At 35.6% G+C, this 12,418-nt stretch overlaps 1 protein-coding gene across 3 annotated transcripts in view; it reads right to left on the reverse strand.

Moving 5' to 3' along the window:
- Positions 1-1,206: 1,206 nt before the first annotated feature.
- Positions 1,207-12,418, reverse strand: part of LOC124602378 (pleckstrin homology domain-containing family D member 1-like) — a 167,502-nt gene continuing 156,290 nt past the window's right edge. For 2 of the 3 annotated variants that reach the window (XM_047136320.1, XM_047136318.1), the window contains exons 11-12: positions 10,914-11,036; positions 1,207-5,680 (exon numbers count right to left, since the gene is read on the reverse strand). In XM_047136320.1, coding sequence (XP_046992276.1) covers positions 5,601-5,680; positions 10,914-11,036 — 203 coding nt within the window. In that variant the 3' untranslated portion in view covers positions 1,207-5,600. The remainder of the gene's footprint in view (positions 5,681-10,913; positions 11,037-12,418) is intronic. The other variant, XM_047136319.1, reaches the window with a different exon arrangement.

Consider the following 12,418-nt stretch of genomic DNA (forward strand, 5'->3'; position numbering starts at 1 on the left):
ATCTCTAATAGTGTCCAAATTATGATTTTTGAAATGATAGCACAACTTTATGGACACCTTGTATTTACAAAGAACAGCAACAAGGTGTCAGTGGAGTGTCCAAGTGACAGCACACGCACCCTATTCCACATACACATGCACGCGCACATGCAAGCGCCTCCTTACTCTCTCTCTCTCTCTCTCTCTCTCTCTCTCTCTCTCTCTCTCACTCTCACACACACACACACACACACACACACACACACACATACACACAGATGATTGCATGCGCAAGTGCAACACTTTTAATTCAATTTCACTACAAAAGATAGAATTACTTGGCAGCAATTCCCCTCTGGCACAGTTATGTCCACAAGGCAAGGGAAATTATTCAAATGAATAAACATCAGCTGTCACACAGGCAATGGCTTTCTCCAGTGAGACTGGATAATCAGAACAACTAAGCTATCTGAGAAGTTCGGTTAGCTCTAACCGCAGTCCATTTCAGTTCTATAGGGGAGAAGTAGGAATATCCCAGAAATGTGGACATCATCGTGACACTGCTTACAACTCAGCATGAACAGCAACAGCTGTGTAGGATTGAAAGGACAGGCTTCACAGAGGTGCTGGGAGATCCAAAGACAGTCAAAGATGATGATGTTTCTTTTTAAACATAGCTCCTTGTGACCATAGAGACATACGTACCACCTCCCACAAGTCCCAGTGCACACAGTGCTTCAAAGCTTATATTCACAAGAGCAAAAATCCTGCATATGTGGCCCATTACTGGGTGAAAACTATTTGATTCAGTAATTTAGTATAGTGTTATTTGCTGTTTCCCTTTATTTCTGTTGTATTTCTGTAGTGTAATCTAAATTAGTTTACTGTTTACTTTTGTTCTGTCACTTCTTTACCTTGTGATCACCACTACTTATTTTAATGTGATAAATCTTGAAATATATAAAATTTCATCTCTCCTTCTGACATGAATTTTAAAAAAAGTGCAAAGATGTACCTAATGCTACAGTATGACCTTCATCTGATATTCTTGGAACTCTTGCTTCACTATATTGAAACAACAGGAAAAAGGTGACAAAGAGGTAGCCCCTCTATCCAAGAATAATTGCATTTGCTGTCTATTATGTATATTGTATTTCAACTGAAAGTTTATACATTCTAATTTGTTAACTTTTGCAATATACTGTTTTCTAAAATAAAAAGAAACAATCAAGGTTTCACAAAACGTACTGTATTTTACAAATGAATTGGTATTTTTTTCACAGGAATTAATTTTTATGAACATGGTGAAATGAAACGGCCACATTTTCAAATTACGGTAAATGTAAAACTACATTACTGAGCTATATATGTAGACTTAACAGTGAGTGAAATGGTTCAGAGCTCCTGCAGTGGACCACATAATACTTAGACTACATGCATTTCATATTAATATTGAAGAAACTATTTCAGAACTATGCATTATTCTAAAAATTTATACAAGTACAATAACTGAAAATTGTAATGTATGTATTTAACATTACACTACAAATTCTGTATAATTCCCTAAAATCTAAACCTACCATCACTGATAGACCCAAATGTGTGAGAAAAACAAAGCAGTTTATCTGATCTTAATGTGGAATTTACCCTTCAGCTGAGAACTCATTACACTAATCTTCACAGAAAGTGCAGAAATTATGTGGTACAACGTTAAAATAAAAAGGCGTGATGTCAATATGTCTTTTCATACTGTAGTAAGAGATTTATTAATAATATATTATACACAATTATTTCAAACCATATTCCATAACTGTTACAAAAAAGTTTAACATTGCATTTTATTGTAATGTTTCATGCTCTTATAGTGTACATTATTATATACTTCTTGTAACAAGTAACAGTGAATCCCATGATAATCTGAATCTATGAATAACCAATAGCAGATCAAGAGCTGAGAGGTACCAGCCTTACATCACAGAATATATCACACATAGCAATAGTCAATCAGTTTTTGAAAAAGATCAACTGTTTGACAATATGATAAAAGACATCACAATTCTTAGCACTTTAATTATATATGGAACTCTATCACTGAAGGCACAAAGAAAGTTATTGCAAACAACTGTTCAAAGTCATTTGTTAATTACAGCACAGTACAAAGCCTATCAGTGTAATTGATTTATTTCTCTATATAAAAAAGATAAAAAGCTCAGATTTTATTTTCAAGAGAAACACATCCTATCACACCACTCATACACAGACCAGTATAGGGCAGTCAGTCATTTTTTCTTATTTTGTATGTGAATCAAAGATAAAATGGAGCAACCAATGCTGTCTTCTGTGATTACTCCAACATTGAAAGATCCTTAGAGTTTTACAATTATCAGAGGCAAAATATCAGTGACAAAATTTGAAAAGTACTGCCTAATTGTTAACTTACGTAAACAGTAAACAGCTAAAACCAAAAACAAGGGCACTTATCTCCGTGGTGCCAAATTTGTTGATCTGATCTCAGTTTTTATGTTTTGTTTTGTATTCATTGTATCAAAATGAATGTTAAAACAATTCCATGTCTTATCACATGGGTCTAGAGATAAATTACAATATTGCTAAGTAGAAAATAGCAAATCTTAGATCCCATTTCCCTAATCAACACCACCAGAGTGGGAAACAGCTGAAAATTTCAAATTCTCCATGCAACACTCCATTAGTATAAAGATATAACCTCCTCTTCAAAGAAAAGTGGGAAGAGTAAAAAAACACAGAAGCGTGATGAGAAACGCAACATGTGGGTGATAGGAACCATAATAAGGATGTAGAGGTAGTAAATGTAGGTTTTCATTTGACTACATGGAGAAGATAACAGAAAAATAGTACTAAATAGGAATGTTCAAATAAGAAACTAAATCATGATAGGGCATGGCAGCTATGTTCTTCTAGCGTACCGGTAGTTTTGAATCACAGCACTATGAGAAAGGCTTCAAAACATTATGGTCAATAGCTTTAGCACAAAAGTAACAATCGAATGTTAGGTGTAAACATTTTATCTCCATTCATGTATTCTTTCATCATACTCAACACATATTTATCTTCAGTTCACATACTGTATTATATATTTTCATCACAATGGAAAGTAAAGTACAGACTAACACATTATAACAATATAATAAAAATTTCATCACAATTATTTATCCATAAATGTTTTTTGCCTTCCATCTTTGACATCCAAATTTCTTTCACTAGCAACCTGTATCAATATTATCCCCTCTTTGAGTGTATTATGTGCCTCTTGATAGATATCCTGAGCAATTTATCCTTTCCTCTGTCACCTCGCAACAGTTTTTTCTTAATTTCCTCTCTTTTCAACTAGCTCTCAAAGTAACATATGTAGGTCCTTGTAACATTTTATTTTTTATTTATAAAGACTGTGTTAATTATAAGCTCATAAACTACTGCAACAAAATCACTCCACCACAAATAGCTCACATGGCTGCCAGACACTGTATGCTGCTCACAACTTTGTTCCAGCAATGAAGTGAAGTGTCAGGAAACCACAGTAACAATTTTTCTCTGCATCTAGTTAATATAACAACATTAGGATTATTATTGCAGTGTTTTAGAAGTTTGTGTCTGCATACAAAAGTAAAGTCAACTGAATGCACAAGTCATGAATACTACAACTTAGAGGGTTAATTTTTTCCTGATATTTTTGACTGGAATGTAGAAACAAATAATTTTTTTTCAGTCTTGTTGGAAATATCAGTACTTTACAATATTATTATCCATCATGTCATTTCTATAAATTTCAATATATTTCCTGTGGCATTAAATTGTTACATACCTCTCAGATACAATTTGATTCTTTTCATAATCCTGCATTCACATAAATATTCAAAACTTTAGATGCCCAAAGGATGATAGCTTCATTCATCATATATCCTCTGAGAACCATTTAAAGCACATGTAACATATTTAAACATAAAAAATATTAACAACTACAAAAATAGCTGCTCTACATCATTCACAAAGATTAAACATTTCATAATTCAATTATGGATCTAAAGACACACACTTATATCACAGGCTGTTTTATATAAATTGTCTTTTTAATATTATAATTTCAGATGATCAATACTGGAGTATTCTAAAACTCTTTACATTTATCTTTTTATGGAAATGCAAAGTATATAATCTCCCAAATTCTTAATTTCTTAAAAATATTGTTTTAGCATTGTTTAAAACATTTTTGTCATGAAATAAATGAGTTATCACATTTACATACAGATTCACATGGAAAAGAATGTTTTACAATAATTTGATGGCAACAAAAGACCCATGAAACATGGCTGCAATATAATGGTACAGATGAAAGTTATTTTATGAGGAACAATTAATTATTGTTGTCAGAAACAGGCTTACATTTATATGATGTTCCCACTTTTCAACTTGAGATACATAGTTTGCATCATATTCTTTCAGGTTGTAGATCATATCACAGTGGAAGGAAAATTAATTTTTCAATCACAACTGCAAGAGGCCTTCATTGGAGTATGTAAGGACAACTTAAAGGCCACTTGCAATAGTTGTCAAAATGTAGATTTACTTTACAAAATGACATAATAAACAACATAGAAGAATTTTATCAAAACTGACTTTGGTCATGTAAGCCTATGCACATACATCTTTACAAAATATTTCATAAAACTGATAAATAAATTCTCACAAAGAAAAGTCTACAACACAGCCATAATGGAATGTATCAGCAGAATTAACTTTTAAATATGATGTGAAAGGGTAATACTTCTAGTGGAGCACTTGTGTTCAGGCAAAATGCTCACATAGTTATAGAGAAGCACGTAGAATGTATTAACCTTTGTACTGTGGATCATTAATATTTTTGATGAAATGTACTATGGAAACTACAAAAGAAGAGACAAAAGAAAATACTGGGTAAGGGCTGAATGCCAAAGAATATAAAAGACATGGGCATCCAATATAAATCCTAGACGTGGAGTGGCTTGATCTAGGACAGAAAGGAAACAATGAAGTTACTTCCAGTCGAACCCACACAGAAAGTGTGCATCAATATGTTGGTGATGGTTGCGAGTAAAGGTATGAGAAACCATTCACTAATATTTCATACCTTCACTAAATGCTTGAACTTGCCTGACAGTAATAAAGATAACAAGAAGGTAAGCATGAATGAAACAGTGTCCTCAACTTGTGGTAAACTACGTTCGTATACTTAACAGTTTAGAATAGAACCATTATAAGATACCCAACACTGAGATGTCAAAAATGGCATTAAGTTAGCAAATCACTATAGGACTGCAATTTCACCAGCTGCAATTTGTTATTTTTATAGTCTGAACATGTCTCACATTCTTCCTAATATCTACTAAGTACCAACCAAAGACATGGAATAACAAACTAAAATAAAAAGTTCCAGAATCCACAAAAATAAAAATAACAGATCTTCATCATAAATCTTTGTAGCTATATTTACACAATTGCACTCTCTCTCTCTCTCTCTCTCTCTCTCTCTCTCTCTCTCTCTCTCCTGGTGAAGTAGCAACAAAAGAGAAAATAAAATGCAACACAGTTCATCACTTTTATCATGTCTAAGTGCTACCATCTGCTTTGGGCCTTGATAAAGAATCTTCTTCTTGTCCATCTGAGCTGGTTGAATGTTTGAAATAGCCTGCAAAATATAAAGTGCTGTCACTCATGCACTAACAAATATGTTAATATTTGCATTACAGTATCATGTTACTGTCAAAATAAAAATTTCATTGTTTTACAGACTTATTTTGTCAGTTAAGCATGTTTTCTTATGTACCAATTACAATCTTCTACTTGCAACCCCGGATCAACTCAATCGAAATAAATGAAATAGCATGTTGATGACGGTGGTTCTTTTTGCTAGTGTGTGCCTAGTTGTCAATAAAGTACCAAGCAATAGATTTCTGTGTTTCATTGCCCCACAAAATAAATAAATAAATAAATCCTCTTCATTGCTTTACATGTTTAAGTCATTACCTTCCCAAATTCCCAAAAATAGCTTCCTGGCATTCACTCAACCTCTGTAGTATACTGGTAAGGCTATACAACATACCTTCCTGTTCTGATTCCATACAACATACATTTCTTACACTGTAAAAAACTCATCATGCAAAATTTGTATTCTACAGCTTCAACTCTGAAAAATGAAGCTGTCGTCATCTAGGAAGAAGAGTGTGTCCATGGCATACTAATCATTAAGATGTTAAAGAAAGGGCAAGAACTGAAGGAGTCAGCAGAAGGGAGTGCTACCTGTCAATTTAGCTAGGGTTAATCAACCCAAGTTAACTGTTGTGTTTTCAAATGCAACACTTTCCTGGTAACAAGTAGTTTCATATTTAGTGATAGACAATAAATCTACTAATATAAACTGCTCAGTCTTACGGTATTGATGTTCTTGTCTTTCAATTTAGTGAAAATATAACACACAATTACAGGAAATAAGCTCTTGCGGGTAAGCACTACTTCTGCTGATCCCTACAACTAGTCACTGAGAATGGTGAAGCAAATATCCTATTTCATGTGAGAGATTGAAGCTACGATCTAAAAAGCAGCCTGAAAACATCACAGAATCACATCTTTCACAAACTGTCAGTTCAACACCTCATCGAGTTGTCAGTGCACTCAGTTTATCGGACCATTTCCGGAGTGGGGTGAGAGTGAGGGGTGGTCCAAATGGCAACTTGTTGGGCCATGTTAGCGTCTGTCTACTTTCTGTGTTGTTTGATCCGCAGCAGACGTGCAGCTTTATGTGCCACTGTGGGCGACAGCCTTTTGTAAGGTACCTGACTTCAAATGTCAGTAGCGTACAGCTTCTTCTGCAATGTTCCCTCGAAAACTGGTCGAGATGTACCCACATCCGATGACAGCAGCTATATTTGTAAGATTTGAATCCAACTGTCACTGATGAGGCATCTCCAGTTACTGTCAGTTGAGATGTTTTTATATCTGCTGTTCTTATGTCATGTTACATACCTGTTAGTGGTATGTCATTCCTTGTAGATAGGTTAGACAGTGTATATTGAGATACCAGCAAATTGCACAACTTCATTTGCGGTGTGGTCATATGGGTACATCCAAACAAGATGACTCCTTTCTGCCATTCTGTCCCATCTTCACATCAGCCCACCTTCCTGTTCTGATTCCATACAAACAACTAGTATATGCTAACCACTTTACTGCCACAGTTTATGCCAACAGTGGAGGGTCACATGACTGCCCAGTACCAGTACTACACTACTCCAGCACTCCAAAGCGACTAGTGTGCTCTAGTAAAAATAGAATCAAGATTTTTTCTGGAGAGCTTCTGGCACTAATTGAAGTTCCAGGATGCAAATAATAAATAAATATGAGGAAAGGCAACCTTTCAAATGCAAACACTTATGCAATAATATTATGTGGAGCTAATGACAACCTCTTTTAAAGGTCTGTTCAGGAACCTACTCTTACTTGCTGATACATTTATTCTTTAGAGTTACTCACAGCAAATAACAAATATCAGTTTCAAATGAAGTATGCTTACACGTGAATGCAATAGAAGAGGAAAAATAAAATCCATATGGATAATGTATCCCCATCTAAGCAACAAATTAGTGTTCTTGACACAAAAATTTGAATTTGCCTACAAACGTCAGACTGTGAACTGAATATCTCCAGGAAATATAAAAACCTATATTATTAGCCAAGACCTTGATAAATTATCTAAAACCTTAGATTATTATGTCGTTCAGAAAGAACTGCTTATAGCACTTCGAGAGTGAGATATTTACCACCGCTTATAGACACACATAAAAGTGAAGGTTCATTACATTAGCTTAGCTTTGAGAACTACTAGTTTATTCAGTGGGAAAGGAGAAGAACAGGTTGGGGAAAGTTAAAAAGAAAGGGAAGGTCAATCAGACTACAGTATGAGAGGAACTCAACTGTAGTGAGGACAAAGGTAGACAAGAGACATCACAGAGACTGAGAGTCAGAGAGAATACATACACAAGGCAGAGAGAATTGTGTACTTTTATTTTTGTATGTGTCTACTGGCAATACTAAATATTTCATCTCCTGAAACTGATTATTTCCCAGCAATTTTGTCTTATAATTAATAGTTTTCACGATAGACTTTTTCTTTTCAGTATTTGGGTTCCACTTTTCTAACCCCTTTTAGCACTGTAGGGAACAATTTTCACTGTAAATAAGCTTCTGTTGTGCATTATATAATAACCATTATTGTTTAACAGTGATCAGTATACTCACAAACATGCCGAGTATCTTATAGATTAAAATCAGCAAAATAATATAATCTGAAATAACAGGCAAATTGCAGTATTTTTAATTCAGCTAATTGAACATATGATGTTACAAATTTCACACGTGAATTTTTATAAAACATTTATTTCTTACAATATAATCTAATATAACTGGATAGGTAAAAAAATCTACTCACCAAGCAGCGGCAGGAAAACACATATATGAAAGAGCTTTCGGAGCCAGAGACTCCTTCTTCTGGCAGAAGGGTGGAGGGAAAGAAGAGAGCTGAAGGAAGAGAACTAGTGAAGTTTAGGAAAAGAGATAGAGTTTGGAAAAGTCACCTGAAAATCTGGGTCAGGGAGACTTACCGGACAGTATGAGAAGGAAAGATTGATTGTTGGAGACTGCACTGGGTGGTATTTGAAAACATGAGAGCTTAAAAGTGTAAAAAAGGATAATACGCAAGACATAGATTACTGCTGAGATCACGCATGAGTTAATAAGAGCAAAAAACTAAGTGCATTGTATCTGACAGAGATGGAGGAGCATGTAGAAAACTAAGACAGGATGAAGAAAGAAATAATTACTGTGAATAAATTAAAATAAATTGAGGCCAGGTGGGTGGCGAGAACCAAGGACATGTTCTAACGCTAATTCCCAGCTGTAGAATTCTGAGAAACTAAGGTCCTGGATAATAATCTAGATTGCATGCATTGTGAAACATGCATCAGGGTCACGACTGTCATGTAGTGCATGATCTGCAACAGGATATCTTGTGTTTTCGGTGCACTCTCTCTGGTTAGGCTCGTTCATCCTAACTGATAACTTGTTGGCAATAATGCCGATGTAAAAGGACGAAAAGTGTTTACATAACATCTGTATATGATGTGTCATTTCACAGGTGGCTCTCTCTTTGCACAGCATGTACTACAACATGACAGTAATGACCCTGGTGTGCCTTTCACCACAGGTGCAATCTGGATTCTTCCACCAAATACCAATTTCTCAAACCCCAAAGGTGAGGACTGATGCTACAACATGTCCTTTGTTGTCTCCATCCACCTAGCCTGAATTTATGTTAATTTCCTTGGTCTCAACACTTTTTCACAGTAATGATTCCTTTCTTCACTCCATTTTATAGTTTTCTACATCTTTCATTTTCTGAACCATTTATCTCCCTTCCACCTCTACAATGCACTTAGCTTTTCACTCTTATTAACTCATGCATGAAGTTTTAGCAGTAATCTCTGTCTTGCAAATTATACTTTCTTCCACCTTTAAGCTCCCAGATTTTCAGATCTCACCCGGTGCAGTCCCCTACAGTTTGGCTTTCCTTCTCTTCCCATCAGTAACATCTCCATTTCCCTGGGGGTTCTGGGTGACTTTTCTGAATTCTACCACTTTTCCTAAATCTTGTCAGCCCTTTCGCCTCACCTTTCTTCCTTCTCCTTCACCCTCTCTGCCAGGAGGAGGACCCACTGGGTCCAAATGCTTGCATACGTAATACTTTTATATGTGTGTTTTCCTGCTGCCGCTTGGTGAGTTTTGTTTATCTATTCAATTACAAGAATGTTTCCAAACATTGATTACTTTTGTTGTTACAATGCAGTCTGTCACCTCTAATTTAAACTCAGGCTTACAAACTGTGCAATTCTCACAACATGAGTATAATACAAGATGGCTAGTGGATGCACTGAATACATCCTGCATCTGGCTCAGTGGCAAAATGGCTTAAGGATGGAAACATTAGATATATGGGCTTTATTCAACACACATTTGTTTGTAGAACGGCTCAAGATCACTTTCAGCCCGCACTGAAAGACAAGGAATTCGTCCACTAATTTTTTTCTTATACCAGTACTCCTCAGGTATTCAATAATGTTTCTTTAGCATGTCTATTGTATCCTGATTTAATGGAGTAATCCAATGCCAATAACCCCTCTTCCCTTGGTCACTCCATTTCTGTGTCATACATTTCCTTTGACCAGTATTTTAATCACTACTTACAATGATGAAAATAAGTCTGTGCGGAAGAGAATTGTCACTATACTTCTTAAATACAGATATAAGAGAAGAAAATAGAGATATTCAGATGTTTCTAATGCAAATGAGATTGTATTGATGAGTTGTTAATTGGCAGCTTGCAACTTCTTATCCCTCACCAGCAAATTTATACACAATAATATGAAATGAATGTCATCTGTAACAGAGATTCAACTGTCTCTTTAGCTGATTCTGTTAACTTACTGAAAGCATCAATATGTGGTATATGTATTCATTTCAAACTGATTTAAGTTCTATTTATGTAAACACTAACTGAAACTAAAAGCTATGCTTCAATGATTTTAGAAAGGTAGACTGAGTAATTTTAAGGCATATGTACATTCCACAAGTAAATCTGTTTCAGTTACAAATTACATAACATATAAAATCTGAACTCAGATATTGATGGATACTAACACAATATTAGAGAAAGGACATGTGGCCTACAGTGCTGTGGTTTGGAAAGAACAACTAGCAGACACACATGTACTTGCATTTCCATTAGCTCTCCTGCTTTTTCTTCCAGTTTTGGGATCTTGTAAGCAGATGCTTTGCATCTACCTCACAATAGTATTAAAATAAATACTCACCATTATTCATTCTTAGTGATTTTGATCTTGTGAGCTGTGGCTTTAAACTATTTTTAGAAATCATTATTGACAGTGATCTTCTGAGGGGTTGATCAGCAGATGGAGAGTCTTCAAAGTTGAGCCCTAAAACAGTTTTTCTGTAAAGCTTCACAGAAACATTTCCTGGCTATCACACTACAACACATTTAATATTATTTAACTATGAACACTATCTGTGCCAAAACTTTACAAAGGGCCATCTACACACTGTACTGTTTTGCAGTACAGAACCAATATTAGCAATTCATCTCTGTATTACGTTGGGAGGCAGCCAATGGCATGTGGTAGCCAATGAACAGTTGTTAACCAAATACGTCTTTATGCTGCTAATTTATCACTTTTTGTGAACGACCATTCCTTCATATTATGCTTTTGTCTTTAGTTGATGTTTGTGCTATGGATATACAGGGGCTGGACAAAAATATGGGAACACTGCAAGAAATACGTGCTTGAGCATAAATCCAGGTGCAAATGTCAGTTGCGGTCAGAACAGTAGGTAGTTGTTGAGTGCATTATGTCAGAGATAAGTGAATTCAAATGTGGGCAAATTGTTGGTGCTTGTATGGTGGATTTTTCTATAAGCAAGGTACCAAAAGTGTTTAGTGTTTCAAGAGGCACCATAATGAAGATTTATACCGTGTACAGAGAAAGTAGAAAAACATCTTGAGCTAAGTCACAATGAGGACAAAAGTGCATGTTGAGTGATCATGAGAGACAGTCATTGAAGAGGATTGTGCGGAAAAATAAGACGATGACAGCTGAAAATATCACTGCTGAATGTTGCACACGCGAACCCTGTCAGCACAAAAACAACCTGATGGGAGCTCCTTAAGCAGTGAATTGTAGCGTGAACTGTAATTCCAAAACAATTAATCAGTGATGCAAATGCCTGTAACATGAAAACATAGGGCCAAAACCACAAAACCTGGACTATTGGGCAATGGAAGTAAGTAATTTGGTTGGATGAGTTTTGCAGCACACTGTTTACAACTTCTGGTCGAGTTTATGTCCCAAGAGTGAAACTTAGAGGGGGTTTGGAGATAATTAGTTTGGTGATGATTTGGGCATCCATACTGTGATACTCATGTGCCTCGTGGGTACTCTGCAACGATGAGTTACTGCCAAGGGTTAGGTGACCATTTTGGTTGATCAGGTCCATCCCAGGGTACAATGTGTTCCTCATCACTGATGCTGTGTCCCAAGATGAAAGGCTCCTGTTCACATAGCTTGTATTTTCCGAGGGTGGTTTTGTGAGCACAAGGGTGAATTATCAAACTTCTCATGACCACCAAGTTGCCAGAACTCAATATTATTGAACCTTTGTGATCAACTTTGGAGAGAAGAATGCATAATCACAATTCACCTCCATGACTATTACCTGAAATCACTATTATTTTGCAAGAAGAATTGTGTAAATTTCCTTTGAAAACTATGCAGGACCTGTATTTATCCATTCCAAGACAACT

Source organism: Schistocerca americana, chromosome 1 (assembly GCF_021461395.2).
Source record: "Schistocerca americana isolate TAMUIC-IGC-003095 chromosome 1, iqSchAmer2.1, whole genome shotgun sequence".
NCBI lineage: Eukaryota > Metazoa > Arthropoda > Insecta > Orthoptera > Acrididae > Schistocerca > Schistocerca americana.